At 41.0% G+C, this 20,216-nt stretch overlaps 1 protein-coding gene across 1 annotated transcript in view; it reads left to right on the top strand.

The window, feature by feature from the left end:
• PTPRO (protein tyrosine phosphatase receptor type O) overlaps positions 1 to 15,727 on the top strand; it is a gene marked incomplete at both ends in the record, with an annotated part of 153,292 nt that extends 137,565 nt beyond the window's left edge. Inside the window, 9 exons of the mRNA XM_082309733.1 lie at positions 2,799 to 2,834; positions 4,373 to 4,454; positions 5,487 to 5,577; positions 6,092 to 6,168; positions 7,711 to 7,845; positions 8,846 to 8,968; positions 10,538 to 10,692; positions 13,166 to 13,301; positions 15,623 to 15,727. Of these exons, the coding sequence (XP_082165859.1) occupies positions 2,799 to 2,834; positions 4,373 to 4,454; positions 5,487 to 5,577; positions 6,092 to 6,168; positions 7,711 to 7,845; positions 8,846 to 8,968; positions 10,538 to 10,692; positions 13,166 to 13,301; positions 15,623 to 15,727 (940 nt within the window). The remainder of the gene's footprint in view (positions 1 to 2,798; positions 2,835 to 4,372; positions 4,455 to 5,486; positions 5,578 to 6,091; positions 6,169 to 7,710; positions 7,846 to 8,845; positions 8,969 to 10,537; positions 10,693 to 13,165; positions 13,302 to 15,622) is intronic.
• Between the last annotated feature and the right edge of the window lie 4,489 nt (positions 15,728 to 20,216).

Raw genomic sequence — 20,216 nt, 5'->3', positions numbered from 1 at the left:
GACTGTTTGTTTTTTTTTTTAAAAATACCTAACCAACAAAGCCACAGGATCTATTTAGAACCAGAACTGTTTTACAAACCGCTTAACAAATAATTATAATTGACTATGATCTAAAAATGCTTAATTTTTATAAAAGAAACTTAAGTTCCTGATGGTCTTGAGTCCAAAGTATAGTGATTTACAAAAATGTGGTACCAAAGTTAAGATTTACTTTTGACCAAATGTTTTCCCTTGTGTTACCATACAGCACCAAAGTGCTGGCAGGCAGTCATCGACGTCTGCAGCATAGGGATTTCTGAGACTGGTTTTCCTCGGGTCACAATGGGTCTGTAGAAAATCCCATCTAAATTTCCAGTGGGCCCAGAAATGAGTGGGTTTATGTAACTAAAGAAAGGCCCGATTCTTCTCCCATGCAAATAAAAGCATGTTCTCCACACACACACAGCTGAAGGGCAGATGGAATTCTTCCATGTCTCTCCAAGGCTAATATAATATTGACTTGTAACTTGTCTGACGTAAACTCAGCTAACTATTGGAGCTGCACAGTGATGGAGGATCAGGCAAGCAGTTCATTATTGTGGAGGTCACACTGATCTCTCTTAACTCTCTAATGGTCAAGAAGCCCAAGGTGGCCACTGTCAATGGCACTGCTACAAAAAGAGTCATCATCTTCTTTTGCACCTTTGCCTCTTTTTGTTTAATATGCATTTAATATGCATTAACTCACCTTTCCAGATGTGTGTGTATCTTCAGAGGTTTTCTCTTCAATAAAGCTACCTAGTTTAGTCTAGATGACCAAGTTTAAAGGAGCTGAAGTTGAATAAGATGATATTAATCCCTCTCTTTGTATTTTAATCTGTAGGGTAAATGGAAGAACAGATGAAACACCAGCTAATGTTTCAAATGTCTTTGTTTTGCACACAAGTTGGTTTCAAACATTTATGAACATTCAGGAAACAATTGCAATGCTAAGAAACAAAGGCCTCTTGAGGCTATCAAAGCACAAGAAATTGTTGCTGAGAAATGGATGTCAATCATTTGTTTTATTGCCTCTTGAAGTGTTCCTTGGAGAAGCGTTCTTAGAAGCATTTCTGTCATAAACAGCATTTAGATATTTTTTTCTTTTGAAATGAATTCCAATGTGCCTAACATTAAAAGGTTTACCACATTCACAGGGGACAGAAATGTGTTGAATAATTTAGAGAAATTAATTTTAAGATTTTGTTGGAAAAAATCTTTGAAGATATAGAATAAATACTACTAAGCTATGTGTATAGAACACATGAATGTACAGATATTATACAGATAGTATCTGTATAGATAACATAGTAGGCTGAGGAAGTTTATAATATTTGTAAAGTAAAGCTTTGCAAAGTAAATCTCGACATTAGTGTAAAGCTGGTATTACTATAGCTCTTGTTAACTCTGCAGGCAAGGCTCTATATCTAAATGGAAATGTACCTTGACAAGATAACAAAATTACTACAGGTTGTGGCTGCTCCAAAACCTGAACATTTTGTAAAAATTGATTTTGGAAACAAATAATATTTTTTTAATATCACTTCTAAACATAGCAGGGTAGAAAAATAAAAATACTCCACTTTTTAATATTTCTTTCTATATATTTTCATTGTTTTAAAATTAAAAGTCTTCACCTTTAGTTTACTAATTGCAGCTGTGACCCAACTTATCGAGAAATCATTTTAATATCATCATGAAATTAAAAATAGCATCATTATAATGTGATGAATGAACAGATATTGTTTAATGCCCAGGAAAAAAAATGACACTACTAAAATCCCTTCTGAGTAAGCAAGAATCTATTTGTTCTCTGTGGCTGGTTTAACAGAGGGGATCAGTGTTTTCAGACCTCTAGCCAAATTATTCCAGGGTGCTCACTTTGTGCATTTAATCTGATTGATTGCTTAACTTTTTTGTGGCAACAACAAAATGTACATACACACCCCGCCACCCCAAACCCATGGTCGTAGTTAGTGTACTGCAGTTCTTAAGTCCATATCTTATGGGTTATACTGCTTAACACACTCATAAGCTTGCTCGCAACTGTCACTAGTGAATTATATCACTTATAAATCATGTGAAGACAGTGTATTACATGACTGGCATAATTATCTCTAGCTGTTAAAAGTCAATTAAAATTATCTAGGGTTTAAGCTTGAGTCCCGCTGAAGTCAGTAGGATATTTGCCATTGTCTTCATTGATCATCATAAGCAGGTTATGAAACGGGTGAGAAACAGTATTAAGGCCCTTTCCTTTTTCCTTCACCCTTCCTTGAATTTGCAAATGGTGGTCTTCTCCCTTTACCCAACAGATGCTTCTCATTCCCAGTTGCTCTCTAGTGTTGGCATCCAGTTTGCCAACCCGCTAGAGCCGGAGCAGAGCAGGGCACTGCAGTGCCCTGTCCCCTGCAACAGCACAGCCCCCTGCCAGGCTGGGCCAGGCTGGGCCAGGCTTGGGCCCTGGGGGCTCAGCCCCAGCCCACCTGAAGCCAACGGCACTGTTGGGTCAGGATTTGTAGAGGACCCATTGCTTGTGCTGGGCAAAGGTTTTCCTTTTCACAAACAGGTCATTCTCAGAGCCACAGAATGGAAAATGTGTCCCATTGGTGTCAATGGAAATTTTGCTATCATCAGCTTAAAAATGTCCAAGATATTATCACCAATCTCATCCTGAGTATGATTGTGACCAGAAAACATACGCTCTGAAATCAGTACTAACTTTGAATAAAGACTATGCAATAGTTTAATGAATGAAAAACGCTTCTTGTTTTTTACAGGAGTAAAAATGGATTAAAGAAGAGAAAGCTGACCAAGTATGTAACGTTTCTGATATCTAAGGAAATAAAAAAAAAAATATTACCTTAGACTAAACATGCGTTATGGAGTGCATGGTATAGTGATATTGCAGTTACAGATATAGAAAGCTTCTTGGTAGACGTATCCTGAGAGAGATGTCTGAAGGCAGAAAACAAACAATAATTGGACAAAAGCAATTCTTCTCAACAGATAGGTTGTGGTAAAACAGGTCCTTACTGACAGAAAATTAGTCATCAGGGAAAAGATCAGTTATCCAACTTAGTGCTTCCAACGGAGCTTATCCTTAGTTAAAAATGACAAATGGTGAAAAACTGGGATGCATTTGTTTCTAGTGATATTTCCCTCTTGACATGAGGCTCTCATTATGGTTGTTGCTAGAACATTAGATCATTAATGCTAACGAGTAAACAGGAGTAATTAAGTGGTGATAAGACAGGTTCCTTTGGGCATATTGCCTCAAAGTAAATGAAAAGATTACTGTGTACACGCTTCAGTAGCTTGTAAATTAGAGCATGATAATTAGGTGAGGGAAGCTGTTTACCTGTGTTTCATTATTCAGAGCGTTAGCCTAATTATTTCTCCGTTACGTTCAGAGGCTGTGACTGTACTAACAAATAGACCCTCACCTGGAAAAAAAGTGTGTAGAATGATGGGTGTCACTAAATCAAGGCTAATTTATAGATGCTGAAGCTTTGCATGGTTTTGTATAGTTATATCCACTTTTTTTTAGCCACCATCTTTCTGGGAGGAGAATTTGACCTCTAATGACAAATGTGTATAGTTCTTAACACCAGCAGAGGAAGCAGTCACGGCAGTGGCATCCAAAATCCTATTTTAAGGGATTTTTTTTGTGGACTTTCTAAAAAAGAATCCAAACCTAAATATGAAATCCATTTTTCTGCGTGAGCAAAGCTCAGATGAATTTTAAAAGTGTATCTGCCAGATGTGAAAATATCTGAAAGCAACATTTTACATGGCACATGAGGCAGCTTAAATGAAGCAGCAGCTGCCCTGGTGCCAGAAGCACGCTGGTGGGGTGGTACTGGGAGTGGGTCTGCAATGGGGTGCTGGATCACCACCTATTGCACTGCCATCTGTGCCTTTGGGACATACCCACCTGCAAAAGTGGTTCGGGGCCAAGGAATCGTAGAAAGGGTTCATGGGCCATTCCCCTCGCCTCAGACCAGTGGTTTCCCTCAGGTAGGACAACTCCACCCTCCCCCAAACCAGGGTGCTTACTGTCATCAGCACCAGCAGCTGCAGCATTCAGCTCATCCAGAGGGATCAGCACCTCTCTCTCAGCCTCTCTTTCTGGTGCTGTTATGGTAGGATGCAGGTAATGAGCAACACGCCCACCATTTGGTGGCACTGAACCACAAGATATTTTTTTTTTTTTCTCTTTATTGTTGCTTTCTAGCATTAACAGTTGCAAATACATATTCATGACTTGATAGTATTCTAGGGGAAAATAGAAATAAAATGTAGTAAAAAAGTTTAAATTTTTTCTTAATTTCTGTGTGTTTTTCTTTTAAAGCCCTGTCCAGTTGGATGATTTTGATGGCTACATCAAGGATATGGCCAAAGATTCAGATTACAAATTTTCTCTGCAATTTGAGGTAAATCTGCCGGGACTCTGTCCTCTCCTAGCTGCCATGCCTAGATCAGCTTTTTTCAGGTGTCGGGATTACGTGGTGTGTTCCTGTGCTCTGTGTTGTTTTATGTGCGCTGTTGCTGGGTGGGTCAGCTTCACTTCAAGTTCTGCAGAATTTAAAAGCGGGCCTTAGTGTTGTTAGACTGCATTTAGTAAGCTGATTTGAGTGGCTCATCACATTCAATCCAAGATAATTGTCAGACCAGCACACTTCATTTAAGTTTAGGACATGCTGGCAGCCTGAGTTGGATTCAGGATTTTAATGCCTTTATTTTATTTATTTAATGCCCTTAATTTGAAGGGCAGCACTGGAAAGCGAAAGTAATACCAGAAATCTCTTTAAGAGCAAGGGTGTTTCTCTAGGACCAGTTCAGGTACATTCTCTTAATTATCCAGAATTTAAAGTCAGTTTAGTAGTATAAAACTAAAAAGCTCATATCCCAGAGCTAGAAAGATTTAAACATGGAAGGGGAGTGGGGAAGACTGCTGGGGTGTTACCACCATTCTGGGTGGCTGACATGTTCCCTTTCTGCCAGTGAAAAGTCCTCTGGTGCATCATATATTAGATGTTAACTACTGAAGGTAATGACTAGAAGGATCTTCCAAGCATTCCCCGGTATCAAGATCAGAAGCCACTTGAGGACTTGAAGAAAGCCCTTTAAGTGGGGTGGATGACCACCACAGAATAACTTATCAACCCCTGGTTTGGCACTATTTTAGCTAATTAAGTGCAGGTGGAGAGGAGCAGTCCGCAGTCACAACCTTGGATGGCAGCAGTGCATTGGCAGCATCAGCAGGAAAGCCCACATCATTGCTCTCTAGCTGCTTGGAGCCAAACTCAGAAGCATCAGATAGGGAAAGTCAATGTAATCCTTCTGTCAGTTTATAAAATGATTTGTGAACATTTTCAGTCTGGTACCTGCCACAAGTAATCGCTTTACAAAGAATTATTTTTTGAGCATTTGTGAGTTTGGCGTTGTTCTTTCTGTTATCCCAGGAGCTAAAACTGATTGGGCTTGACATACCCCACTTTGCTGCTGATCTTCCCATGAATCGCTGTAAAAATCGCTACACAAATATCCTGCCATGTAAGTACAATATATACATACAGTCTCTTGGTAAAGTCCTCCGAGAGGGAAGGAAGAGTTTTAATAAGAGAACTGGAGAATGAGGACAGATTTTCTGACTGATAAAAGCCTGTCCTAAAACCTGCTCTTAGAGAGAACCAGACAATAGATGTTTTTTGTTAGCTTTGAAGAGACATGGCTTTCTGGGGATGTTTATCAAGACAGGAGTTTGGAGGTGAGAAACACAAGGTCGTTTCTACTACTGAGTAGTGTCACTGTGTTTTTTTCACAATTCTAATGAAACTTAAGGGAGCCCAAAGGGATGGCATTTGGAGGGTGTATTTTGCAGAACGGTAATGATGATGCATGCGTATAGTGTTTACTGAAGCCAGCATTGCTCTCTATCAGTAAATATGAGCATTCTCTATTTTTTAAATAGATTTTTCTTCAGTTTTTATAGGATTAATTTTAATTTTGCCTAGTTGGAGATGAATGCCCTGTTTGAGAGCCAAAAAATTTTTTTTTCGTTTTACAGATGATTTTAGTCGTGTCCGGTTAGTTTCAATGAATGAAGAAGAGGGATCTGACTACATTAATGCCAACTACATTCCAGTGAGTAAAGAGACTTGGTCGGTGTAAAGAACACTCCCCTGCACAGCAGTTAGAGCATGTCACCTGCAAATAGCACAATATCTCCTGGAAGCTCATTCACGTTCTCAGCATCTCCTTCAGCTTCCAGTATTTTGCCTGCAGGGAACTGTAGTTTTCACCAGCCATCCGAAAAAAAAAAAAGAAGAAAGGTCACTGGGTGAGCTGTGTGTGAATCTTTGTGAAACCTAGATGGAACTGGTGGAGAAATGGGGAGGAAATGTTAAGTGGTCCAGTGGCTTTTTAAGTCAACAAGGAAGAACATAAGAAACTTTAAAGACATTTTTCCAGGTTTCTACAGCACATAGAAAAAGGATTAAGCCAGACACTCCACACCTGCTCAGTTCTACTTATAGCATAGTGCTGGCCATAGAAACTGGGACAGACACGTCATCTTAATGCTTGGCTTTTCCTGATAATTGCTTTTCCACTGAGTACCTGCCTCAAAACACAGATACTAGTGGTGATCTGTGTCTCTGTGATAATAGAGATTTGACACTTAGGTCAGACATAGCCCGTGCAGACAAACAAACAGCAAATTCTGTGTAGTGAAAACACTTGATTGAGCTGACTTCTAGAGATGTGTGGAGGAAGCCATTTATGGAAAGTGCTCCCAAATCATTAATATTTTTACAATCCACATACTGTGATAGCACAGAAATTGCCCAGTTTACATGAGATCATGCTGTGTGTTGGATGTATCTTTTGCTCTTATTAGGAATATCAAATAACTTTCCAAATGAGGTTTTGATGGTGCAATCTCAGCAAATATGGTTATAGCAGATGCCAAAATGGCCATTCTGTGGATCTTTTATTATAGTCTTTATAATGGTCTTTTGGTTTTGGAGAAGGGAAGGAGTCTTTCCAACTCAAAGCATGTTGATAGGGATAGGAGAAGGAATACATGGATATAAAGCATCTGAGCTTCAATAAAACATAGCAATGATAATCTGTTAAGGGCGTTGACTCAGCATGTTCTCTATTATTTTAAGCATAATTCTAATTAATATTTTACTAATTTAAGTCCTTATGACATAAACACGTGCATAAAATCCTGTTCATTGCCACCTTTTATTTACATCAGTGACTGAAAATCACCACAGGCACTGCTTGGGATGAGCGTCTGTAATTGGTTTTATGTCTGTAACTAAACAACAAACCCATAAACAGTGAAATCTGGAAGAAGCTGGAACTTTGATTTAGGATTCTCATGACTTGTTTTCTTAATGTTGCCTTTCCGGCTCTCTGGGCAAAGGATTTGTATAGTAACAGCTTCATCTTCTGTCCTTCATTCTAGATTGCTTACACTTTGGGAGCATCAATAACTGGAAAAAGTTGTAATCTCAAAATAAATACAAAAAAAAACCGAAGTAGTTTATATTAGAAATCACTTTTAAAAGTGCAAATTGAACTTGAGCAAGCTAAAAAATACATATGCCAGAGAAAAATATGTGTTCTGAAGCAGTAATCATGTTGGTAAACAGCACCTGTCTCTCTGTTTCTTAGGGTTATAATTCGCCCCAGGAATACATTGCAACCCAAGGGCCACTGCCAGAAACTAGGAATGATTTTTGGAAGATGGTTCTCCAGCAAAAATCTCAAATTATTGTTATGCTCACTCAGTGTAACGAGAAAAGAAGGGTATGTAACAAAATCTTGCACATAGTATAAAAGAAACTACTCTGAAAACGTATTTATTTTCTGGTGAGTGAATTTCTTTGCATTGTTTTCTGATCATGAGGCAGCGTCATAACCAGACCTGGAATGGCACTTCATTCACTTCTGGCAGGCATTTCAGGGTGATTAAGGGACTGGAGCATCTTTCACATGAGGAGGGGCTGAGATTGCTGGGACTCTTCAGCCTGGAAAAGAAAAGGCTCAGGGGATCTTGTCACTGTGTATAAATACCTGATGGGAGGGAATGGAGACAAGGGAGCCCTCAGTGGTACCCAGTGACAGGACAAGAGGCAATGGGCACAAATTAAGACACATTAAATTCCATCTGAAACCAGGAAACACTTTTTTACTGTGAGGGTGACTGAGCACTGGCACAGGTTGCCCAGAGGTTGTGGAGTCTCCATCCTTGGAGATATTCAAAAGCCGTCTGGGCATGGTCCTGAGGAGCCTGCTCTAGGTGGCTCTGCTTGAGCAGGGGGGGTGGACAAGATGACCTCCAGAGGTCCTTTCCAACCTCAACCATTCTGTGATTCTGTGCTTTTAAGTTTAAATAATAACAAAATACAAGGATTATGCTTTACATTTTCCTTGACATTATAATAGGAATATTTGGAATATAATTTTTTAATATGTATATTTTTGTTCCCCATGTTTTGTTCCTTTTAGACCTATTCTATTAGGAAAAGTAACAATCTACAAAGACACTATGTATTTCCATTTTTCACTGTACTAATGCTACCTTTCAGAAAACCAATGTATAGCTTATATCCACAGTTACACAAATAGGAATGATCAGGCTGAAAGTCATTGCAGGATATATTACCTCTTATTGTAGCATCAAGTAAATAGGGTTGTAGACATTTCTAAAACTGAGGTTCAGTATACTTTCGATTGTGCTTTTTTATATATGCATATTTATATATTTATATAAATACAAATATGTATGTATTTATTTCCCTTTCAGGTGAAATGTGATCATTACTGGCCTTTTACAGAAGATCCTGTTGCATATGGGGACATCACAGTAGAGATGCTGTCCGAAGAGGAGCACACAGACTGGGTTTATAGGAATTTCCGAATTAGCTATGTAAGTAAAACATTTTGCATGGCCCTACTAAAAGAATGGGAGTAATTTCTGTCCAGCCTTTTCTTTAAATTTTGTCTGTTTCTGGCATTCAGTGGAAAATGCCTAAAAGAAAGACTGATGGCCTTACCCTCACTCCACACAGGCAAATGGCTAAATCACAAAACTTTCCTTTAAATTTGTCGTCTCTATGAATTCTCAGCAAAATGCAAGACTGAAACAAAGTAATACCAGAGTTCTGGACATTTCTGTGGTGCCAATAATTAGTGACAACAAATATGTAAGCTTATTTTCTTTCTCTCAGGCGTATTTTCTTGCTAGAAGCTATTCAAAACTTGAAAATACCAATGTAGAAATTGAAAATATTTTTCAAAAGGGCAATTCTGCAATATTCATATATTCCTATAAAGTATTGAAACACACATGAGAGCATGAGATGTCCAAATTAAAGCTCTTCAGATTTCAAGCATTTCTTTCCAGCTTTGTTTTCTGCACCAGTTCCTTGAAGGCACCAGCTTGTGAAGGAAAGGTTAGAGAAATGGAGGGGACGTGAAAAAAGCTGGCATGTCAGCACTGGCCCGGGACCTTAGTCCTCCTCAGCCATGCCTCACTGCATTACAATGTGCACACAGGGTGCAGGCTAGGAAGGCAAATGCATAAAACACGATGTTTTGGGTTGTTGGCATCCATTGAAAATAATGATGAGACTGCAGTTTGCAGTTCAGGTAAACTGTCCTTTACCAAACCCAGAGCAGCTACTTCAGGGTCTTTTGTACTGATCTCATTTTTTAATATCCTTTGCCTAAGGGTCTGCTATTGCCTGTGACCGGAGAGAGGTTATTGCAGTAGGGTTATTTAGCCTGACCCAGAATGGCAAAACTAAAAGCATTGCTTGCCATAGGTTTTGGTGATGACACCCTCCCCCCCCTCCCCATGTCTTGATTTCCTTGAAGTCACAAAGACAAAATGAATTGTGTTGAGGATCTTATTTCACCGGAAGCCAGTAGAGTTTTTAGCATTATAAACCTTTTTTATAATAATGGATATTTTTCTAAATATTTCTTTTGCACCTGTAATGATTTTTTTCTTCCCTTTTGGTTTTTTTTTTTTTTTGCTTTGAAACTTGAAAAGAAAAACTCTCGAGAGTCCAGTCTTGATTGTTTGCCAACAGCATTGTCCTTTATCTGTGGCAAAATGAGAAAAGGAGAGGGAATGGAATAGAAAGAAGAAAGCCTAAACTTGAAAAATGCAACAGTCTTGATTTAAAAGCAAAATCAAATGAAACCACCATGAGGAAAAAAAGCAAAAAACAAATCTCAATCCCAGAAACAAAAGTTCATGCCTTTTTGATAATGATGGCCTCATACCTCCTCCCCTTTTTAATCAAATAGCATGTAAACTCTTTGCCATTTTTTTGGCTAACTTCACTTTCTTAGGCTGTATTTGGGAAAAAAACCAAACCAAACCAAACCAAAACCAACCACAAAGTGACAAAACCCCCTCAGTCTGACTGAGCGTGACTGCACTGTTAAAACTCCTGTGAACATGCTGCTGTTTTGCTTTTCCCATTAGGCTGATGAGGTGCAAGACGTGAAGCATTTTAACTACACTGCCTGGCCAGATCATGGTGTCCCCACGACCAATGCTGCTGAAAGCATCCTCCAGTTTGTACAGATGGTCAGGCAGAAATCAGCAAAGAGTAAAGGCCCCATGATCATACACTGCAGGTAAATGCTTCAAGGAAATGGAGAGCTAAAGGTTGTAACTTGTTGACTAGGTTGGGAAACCATTGGAAGGAGAGATTTTGGGGTGCTGCTCACCTGTTAGCTGGAAATTGTTCTCTTTGGTGTTAAGGGTAAAGGATTAGTCCCCCTCTTTGACTACAGTGGGGCTGGGATTTCAGCCTGCAGCCATAAACATGAAGGCACTGCTTTCTGGAATAGTCGGCTCTTTGGATATTATAAACAAATGGCTCCAGGAGGTGCAGTGGGCGATCCTGATTTACACCAGCTCAGAGCCTGCCCCTGCTCTCCCATTTCCACACCTTCACGGTACAGATGGTGTGGTCTGGCCAGCAGCCTGCTGTGGTGTGCTGCTCCCCTGCAGAAGTGTGTCTCTGCACAGATCCTCCTCCTCTGGTCACTTGGCTTTCAGTGCATTCAGGAGGTGACATGAAGAGCACTATCCTGTGCTAGCAGTAATACCGGTATCCTATGATAACAGTTATACTTTTTTTTCTTTTTGGGGGAGGAACGTTGTTTTATATACTATCAGATTTCTCTCTTGTACATCCGCTGGCCTTTTATTAAAATGTTCACTTACTTGGCCTCTCTGGGTGCAGCTGCCATGTTAGTGATGGTATCATACCAGATTGGTTCCTGATGCAGCTCTCACAACTGACTTCAGACCTCTTTGTGGCTCCTAGTGCGAGAGCTACTCACAACAGATTTCTGAGAAATACATAAATAGATGGGTTGCAATGGATGAATACATGTGCATTATGGTGACACACTCCTAATGGAAGTCAAGGCTCGATGAGATTAATCTCAGCCAATGCTACATCCCCCACCCCAGAGGCAGCAGTTACGCTGCTGCACAATGTGCCCGCACCCTCCAGCGCTGTCTTTCCTGGTGCTGATGTGATGGTCGGCACTGACTCTCTCTTGCCATCACTTTGCGCACTCTCCAGAGCTCCTTCCCAGAAAACAGTCTTTTATAGCAATATCATTGCTAGTTTCCAGATAAGGCACTTAGTGTTCTACTGGAATGCAAAACAGCAGCAGTATTTGTAAAAGCAGCAAATCGTGTAGCCCTCCCCTGTAACTTAATGGAGAAATTCATAGGGGATATTGTTCTGGGAGTCCTACTATCAAGAAAGGTGCTAGTAAGCCAGGGAAGAGATGTATATGTAGCGTAGTGAAATCACCCTTATATACCACTTAATTGTTCTGGGAAGGAATAGAAGCAAGTACCAGAGAGCGGGCTAACAACTGTAGTATTTTCTTTTTAATTAGGATGCTTCTAGCAGCAGAGAGAGATATTCTGAGAGTATACTGTACATCTTGGACCACATAGGTTAAAAGTAGCAATGCTATGAAATTAGTGGAAGGGGGGGAAAAAGAATGTATTGATCAACTCCTACAGCAGTTGTTCTCAAATGTTAAAGAAGGCACAGAATGAATTTATCAATTAATGAATCTGTCAAATAAATAGATCAGAAGGTCCATTGTATTCATCTCATTCGAGATATTAACAATTTGTTAAACACAAGCAAAAAGAAAAAACCTGTTTCATGACAGTTATGTTGAACAGTGTTGAGATGAACCGTTAAACTTGATTGCAAATACTTGCAAGGCTTTTCTGAAAAATATGACAAGACAGCAGAAAGAACTTTTGCTAAAAGACACACACTTCCATCCTTAGTAGTAGGTATGGTGTTGGGATGCTATATGAAACTCTGTAAAACCTCTAAAGTCACACTCATAATGAAATCAGACTTAAATGTTACATGTGAAATCACAATGCAAGAGTCAAATGCCCCTAAGAATCTCTAAATGAAAACAGCGTGTCTTTTTTCTAGTCACTAAGCTTCCCTTTGGGGGGGGTGAAGATTTGTCAGCTGAGTGCTTGCTGACTATTTCTGTCTCATGGTCCCAAGGCAGAAGTCCTGGAGCGTAGACTCTTCTGGGTAGTTTGTCCTTTGAGGATGAACTGCAGCAGTGCAGTGCCTTTGCAAAGCTGAGAGCTTTGCAGTGTGGAGAGCTGTGGAACTGAACTGTGCAGGTTCAACCCCAGCTGCCTCTGTGCAGCAATCACTGCCGAGCAGGTCTCTGCAGTTACAGCTACAGCCCCTGTAGTTAGAGGCGTCTCATGAAACCTTTGAGGAGAGCAGTGAAAGTAGGAAGAGCAGACAGCTAAGGGTGGATGAGGGTGTGCATGCACATTCTGCATGTGAGTGCACGAAGAGGAGTATAGGAAGGCGAAAATTGCAGATCCATCCACTCCATACATTCTGCCTAAACAATGGATGAAGCCTTGCTCATCATTAAATCCTACAGATTAACCAGCCTGCCTGACCTCAGATTAGCTACATCTGATTATTGCAGATGCAGGACACCTGCTTTTTGCAGTACCACTGATTTTCCTCTGTGTCCCAATCAGAAAAGCCTGAAATGAGATGCATGTCTGTGTGTGTTGCAGTGCTGGAGTGGGACGAACAGGAACCTTCATAGCCCTGGATCGGCTCTTACAGCACATTCGTGATCATGAGTTTGTAGATATATTGGGCCTGGTGTCTGACATGCGGTCCTACAGAATGTCCATGGTGCAGACAGAGGTAAGATCAGTTCACTTCAACATTATGAATGTATCATCTTCTCTATTTCATACCTCCCTGTAGCATGTTCCTGTCCAACGACTGTTGTTCCCCCTGAACACTTGAAAAAATAGCTATGAATAGGTACAATTAAGTTTTCATCTTCATTGTGATATTGTCACGTTATTAATCTGCTGCATAGGTGGGTCTGATAATAGATCTACAATCTCAGTGATGTCTTCCAGAGAGGATGAGCTATTCTCACCTTCTGTGAAATTAATATGCAAAAAAATGCATTAGAAGAGATTACCATATGAAATTTTCAAACCATTTTGAAAAGAATTGGGGTTGCTGAGAGGATTAATTGCTCATGAAATGATATCAGTATCGGACAGCCATTCATGCTTGTTCAAGAGGGTATCATCTGGCCAAACGTAGGAACTTAGTTACACAAATATAACGAGCAAAACAGACAAAAGGATTGTGAGTCTGCCAGGCCCCCTCCTTGTCCCTCTCCCTGCCCAAATATCTACTAGGTAGTTCTTTTTCTGTTTTTAAGGCAAATGTCAGGAGAATAGTCATATTATTAGAATATATAATGGAAAAAAAAAATAATCACAAACTCTTTCCGAAGCAGAAGCTTTTATGCATCTGAAACCTTCCCAGTTCCTCTGCTAATGAGGGAGAGATTTCACGCCTGTTGTACTCTTCACTGGTTAGACACAGTATAAGCTGGCAACCTCCATACAGTTGGAAGTGCCACCGTCACTGTTTGCAGGCTAGGTCTGGCAGGTAATTTGTTGCCAAGGATTGTTGAAACCACAGCAAAGCAAAGAAGATTTAGCAGGGTGAGAAGAGGAGGAGGACAACCTGCAGGACAACAACTAGCATGTAGAAATGAAAAAAGGTCATTATTCTCAGACCGTTCGAGATCATTCCTATCAAACTACTGCTTTTCATCACCGTTCACTGTATTAATCCAAGGTGGATCCTTACGTAAACACCAGAGAAACAAATCCTGATGGTTGATTTCAGCTGCAAGTGCGTTACCACTCCAGAGGCGATGTGACTTTTATTTTTTTTCCATGTACAAAGTCATTGCCCGCCTGGGGCTGATGTCAAGGGCTGGGCTTTGGCAGTCGCTGAGCACCTGCTGCTGCAGGCAGTGGCCAAGCCTGGCCGCAGGGGTCACTAGGTGGCACTGGCACTCAGGCGCAGAGGCCACAAAAGAGGCTTGCCTTACAAAAACCTGAAACCACACACAGCTCACCTGGGTTCATGTTGCCTCTACACTGGAAACTTGGCAGTGTCTCGCTGAGCAGTTTAAAAAAAAACAAATGGCACAGGCCCAAAAAGGTGGTTAGATTGGAGAATACCCTGAATTGAAACCAGTCACTCCAAATTAATGGATGTGAGGAAATTTCTGTGGTCTGAAATACGCTTGAAACTTATATTGATATCTCCTGGCATCAGCAGATCACTTAGGGGCAGGGGCTGAAATCCAGACTCAGGTTTTGGGACAGTTGGTTTTGCTGGAGATCCGCTTGCTCCCTGTGCACATAAAGCTTAGTGTAAGGATTCATCAGGGTTTGCCTTCTTTCTCTTTGAAATCTAAAAGTCATCAATTAAGGTTATTCCAAATTGAATTACAGTGTTTAATCTGTGTGATGATAATGCTTACAAGAGCCAGCCCATAAGCAAAACAAAAACCAAAGATAACCACAGTCTTGTTGCACAAAAACCTGTCCACAAATATAATGGTGCGTACGATTGACCCGACTTACTTATAGTGTCATTTGCACAGAGGCTGAAAACTCCCCAAATAATTAACTGCTCTGTGAACAAAATCACATTTCAGCTTTTTATTGGTAAAGAAGTCAAGCACTAAGGAACATGAAGTTCATTAAAATATTTCAGGTGCATATGTGGCATGGGTGTAATTTGTTGCACATAAAGCAGTCATGTACCTTTCTGGGAATTAATTCATTTTCAGGCAATATAAAGTAGACCCACTTTAGCTCAGATCCAACTGACCTAAGCTATTCTATTCTATTCTGTTCTATTCTATTCTCATCTCCCATCATAATTCAGTTTATTAATAAGTGATCTAGATGCCAGGGCATCTCAGGTGGCTTTTGTGCATCCCCAGCTGCTATCTGTAACAATTGCAGGCTATTATTTTGGGAGCTGACAACTCGGCGTATGTTGCGAGGGGCTGAGGAGGGAGAGACGGAGAAGCTGTGCAGGCTGTTACTGTGAACTATCGAATTGTTTCACTGTTTAGGTTTTTGTCATGCTTTCTGAGGTGCAAAAATGCCCTTTCATTTGGTCTTTTCTTCCAGGAACAATACATTTTTATTCACCAGTGTGTGCAACTGATGTGGCAAAAGAAGAAGCAGCAGTTCTGCATCAGCGATGTCATATATGAGAACGTCAGCAAGTCCTAGTTCAGCGTCACAGGTGGTAAGTCAGGCAAGCCCGGCGCTGCGCCCTGCCCACAGCCTCGCATCCCGGCTGCTCGGCAGCAGCCAGCATCATGGGTGTTTGCTCCAGGAGTTTTGCTGGCAGTTTGGAGCTTTCCAGGCCTCATCCCTCTCTGAGGTGATGTTCACATGGAGAGCGCAAGGAATATCCCTCTAGCCTCTTGCAGTAAATAATCCGCTGTACAGCGCTGTAAGAGTATATCGGCTCACTCATTGTTCAAAGAACAAGAGAATCCAGAAATCCTGAGTGAGCCGTCTAACCATTCCCTGCCACTTGTCCTAACACTCCTTAGAAAGCCGAAAGGAGGAGAGGACTTTAATATCTTCAGTCATTCTCAAGTCACCAACAACTGCCATGTTACCAAGGCTGGCAGAGGTTTGGGGATACTCTGCCAGCACTGCTGTTGTGGCAACAGAGCCTGCTGGAAGACAAGATGGTAACCAAAAAGCTCTAACATGAAACACTGGGGCATTTTTTTTTCATTAATCTAGAACCATGGAACAGGAGGGGTCTGGAACTGGTACTGCCATTAGCATAAGCAAAGCAACCATCTTGCCTTTCCACTGAGCCCCAGTGCCTGACCTGTTGCATGCAGCCAGCCCAGCCCAGCCCCCAGCTGCAGAGTAAAACACGGGGCCCCGACCCACCAAGAGGTTTGCTGGTGGGGACAAGCTCTGAGGACGTAAGTCACTGCTGTTTAAGCTAATGAGCTTTAGTTCATTAGGTGGCAGTAATAACCCAGCCCTAACCTTAATATTTACTTTTGGGTGAAGCAGGAAGCTACAGACTTTCAACACAAACTGGCTTCTCAAAGAGCTGGTGGAGAGCTGGCCTGTGGGCACCAACACCAGCCGTCTCCGCTGTGTGTCTGTGGTGGTGCACATGCGCCTTTATTAGCCTCTGCATACGACATTCCCCTGCCTGTAAAATGAACCCCGATTTGCCTCACTTTTCCTAATCTTCCAGTAGTTTACTGTCTACTCTGCATCACAGAGCCCAGCTGCTTGTACTGGTGGGCTGCAGTCCCAGTCTGTATGGAGGGCTGGTAAAAATAAATACCAAGAACTGTATTTATTTCCTTTTTTATTTCTAAAGCATTCTGTTTGTTTGGTTCCAGGTGAGACCATGAAGCACACCCATCTTCCCTTGCTTCTGATTTTTTTTTCTTTTGATGGTTTGAACGGCCAGTTGTTCTGCCACGAGAGACCACTGCTTTGCAGTACAAGGACGATAAAAGAAAGAAACTTTTAACTTTCTGAAGCACTGGGGAGACAAAGCCTTAACGAGCCTGCCGTGTCTTTTGAACTGTTTAATTTCTGGACATTTTTTTAAAATACTGGACCAAATTCAACTAAACAACATGAAGGAAAAGACACTATATGTGCATAAAATAGATTGCTCCAGAGTGTTGGGTTTTTTTGGTTAGATTTTTTTAAATTTTTTTTTTCTTCTGTGCAGGTTGGGCTTAAGGTTAAAGCAAGTGCAATATTTTTTTAATGGTTGACTGAAGAGCTTTCTTCATGTGTCACTGGTCTGTGCTAACGTCCATAGGAGAGCAGGCATTGTTAGTATCTAATAATACCTCATTAGTGAATAGCGAGGCATGAACATACATGAAGAAATCTGGAGATTGTGAAGAGAAAAGGGGGTGGGAGGGTGGGGGGGTTTGCTGGGTACATGGATTTGACTGTTTCTTACAGCACTGATGTACATGAGGTCTGGGGGGAGCACAAGACCCGAGGAACGGACTGACGAGCAGAAATCCAAACCGTGAAGCCTGAAGCCGAAGCAGGCAGCCAACACTGAGAGATGGGGTGGTTTCGGTTCTTGACTGTGCTACTAGTAATTAAGCGGAGGGATTGCTCTTTTCGCCAACCTTTTCAGTAACGTCACTGATCAGGCTCTTGTTTTAGATGAAGGGCAGCTGAGTTTCAAGCTGGGATATCTTAGACTCCGTTATTATAGCATTTAACTGTCCAAGCAGTCTATGGTGCCTATACCCTTCATTTGTTTATTATTTTTAGTAAGTATTAACCCTGTGTAAAAACGTGAAGCTGATTCAGGTTGGGGGGGGGGGGGGGGGGGGGGCAGAAAGAAAGAAAAAAAAAAAAAAGTGCTTTAACAGATGTAACTATTGCTCTGAGCCAGGAATTCACGATGTTACAAAAACAAGGTTTTGGCATGTGAAGGGCTGATTATCGCTTTATTGCTACGAGGCTGCCAAATCATCGGTACAGATTCCTGCAGGGGCTTTGGGGTCAGGGCGGGGGGCTCTCTTCTTTTTCGCTGTCAGTTTCAGTTCTAGTCAGAATAATTAGCTATATATATATTTTTTTTGTCTTTGTATAATTCCGGTACATCATTGTGTATTGTGACATGGATGCTGTCAGAATGGATGTTGATGGCATTTTTGTAACCTGTTGCTTTGTGTCACCTCATTGGAAGTTAGCAGCAATGGTACTCAATGTAAACAAAACAAACTTGAACTGAAAGTAAACACACTGGATTGCTTACCTGTGAAGAAGTCACTATCAGCAAAACAGCAAACGCACCCGCATACGCTTTTTTCATTCATTCACCCCGGGGCCTGCTATCGCCTGTCCGGGTACCAGGGCGTAGTTCGGTAGCTCAGCTACTTCCTGAGCCTGATAGCCTCCTTCAGATGATATCTGAATTTTTTTCTTCCAAAGAGTTATTCCACTAGCAGGTAAATAGGTGTATTTTTTTTAATATCTACGTCTATCTTTAATATCTACGTCATCATATTGGTTACAATGGAAAACTTCCTTCAAACTATCCCATATATATTATGCAAAACTGCATAGACTTAACATAATCCCCCAAATAAAACAAGTCCTTGTGAAAGGTACTGAAGAAACGGGACTCTACCCCTGATTATTAAATGGGTATGATATGAATTGTCCCCCCCCCATGCATCTAATACTATTTCCACAGTTTCCACTAAGCCCAGTCCTAAAGCAGAGATGCTATTTCTCTAAATAAGGTGCATAGAGATGGATGCAAAAGGGCAGAGAGCCCTGTCTTCATGGAGCAGATTGCTAACACGAAAGGCTTCAATAGTACACGTTTCTCTCTTATTTCACCAGTACACCTCAGCTGGAGGGCTTGCCGTTTCAGTAGGAACAGCAAAGATTTGTCTGGCCTAATTTGAACAGAAGAGAGAATTATAAATAAGCACTTGACCATTCAGACTTTGCCTTCATGCTTTTTTTTTTTTTTAATATGTTTCAGAGTTTCATTATATGTTTACTCAGAAAATATGTTCCCATCCCTCTAGAGAAGTAGTGGGGGGAAAAAAAAAAAAAGAAAACCCACAAATGTTGTTGCTTTCTTACCTGCTGCCTCCTCCCTCCCACTGGTCATTGCCCATTGAGTCTATTTATTCTGTATCATAGACCAGAGTAAGCAGGTTGGTTACTTTTAAAACATTCATGTGCGCACAAAGTATCACAGTGTGAGCTGGCTGTAACAGAAGCTTGGCTGAACATGACAGGGTACAAGATTGCTGCAAAGATGCCAAAACTGCGTTGTTGCAAATAATACTGCCTGAATAGCCTGAATTACTAGACAGTTTTTGAATGCATGTCAAAAAATTGTTCCATTTGCACAGTAACAGGTGTGTATTTTTCCTTTAATAGCTACTTAATCACAAAATCAATTACAATGAAAACTCCTTCAGAAAAATACTTTTTCCTACCCCATCTAGTATGCAAAACTGCATAACTGGGTGTGTTGGGATGGCAGTGGAAACCACCTCTCCCAGAGTTCAAGACGTAAATAAAGCAATGAATGAAGGAGTGTAGGAGACATTGTTGGTCAGAAGACTCATGCAGAGCCTTTTAGCCTGAATCAACATGTCATACTTTTGGTTTTACCTTGTCACGCTCCTTGAAAGCAACTCCAAAAGAACAGTGTTTTGGATTCATGCTGCATGTTGATATGGTTTCCAGCATCTGTCAAAATAAAACTCTCTCAAGTCATTGCAGCTGTAAAGCTGCCTGAAGCTTCAGGTTTTGTAATAGTTTTTTTGAATTATGGCTTTCATGCATATAACTCTGCTGACACCATGGATGCTCTATATTGATCTGCTGCTCTTACAGCATCTACTGACCCAGCTGCATGTAAAAGCAGCTCTGCACAGTGAGTGACCATTAATCAAAACTAGGGCAGGTTTTCTCCTTGTTGCCTCATGCTGTGCATGCTGCCATGGGAGGAACAAACAAGTAAACCTAAGGACATGCCTTAGAAAAGCTAAGAAGTTTTGGGAGCCGTGTATGAAAGTGCTGGCTCTCCTAGCATGCCCTGTGCAGTGAGCCCTGACACTTGGGTCTTCAAAACTGTTTGCTTCCATCCTCACATGAGGATTAAAAATATATTGGGAAGCCTTACCTGTGCTTTACTTCCTTTCACAGGGTTTTTTTTCCTGCATCT

The sequence above is a fragment of the Platalea leucorodia genome, assembly GCF_965183815.1.
Source record: "Platalea leucorodia genome assembly, chromosome: 4".
Classification (NCBI taxonomy): Eukaryota; Metazoa; Chordata; class Aves; order Pelecaniformes; family Threskiornithidae; genus Platalea; species Platalea leucorodia.
The sequence above is the reverse complement of the archived record's forward strand: the minus strand, read 5'-3'. Positions and strand labels throughout refer to the sequence as shown.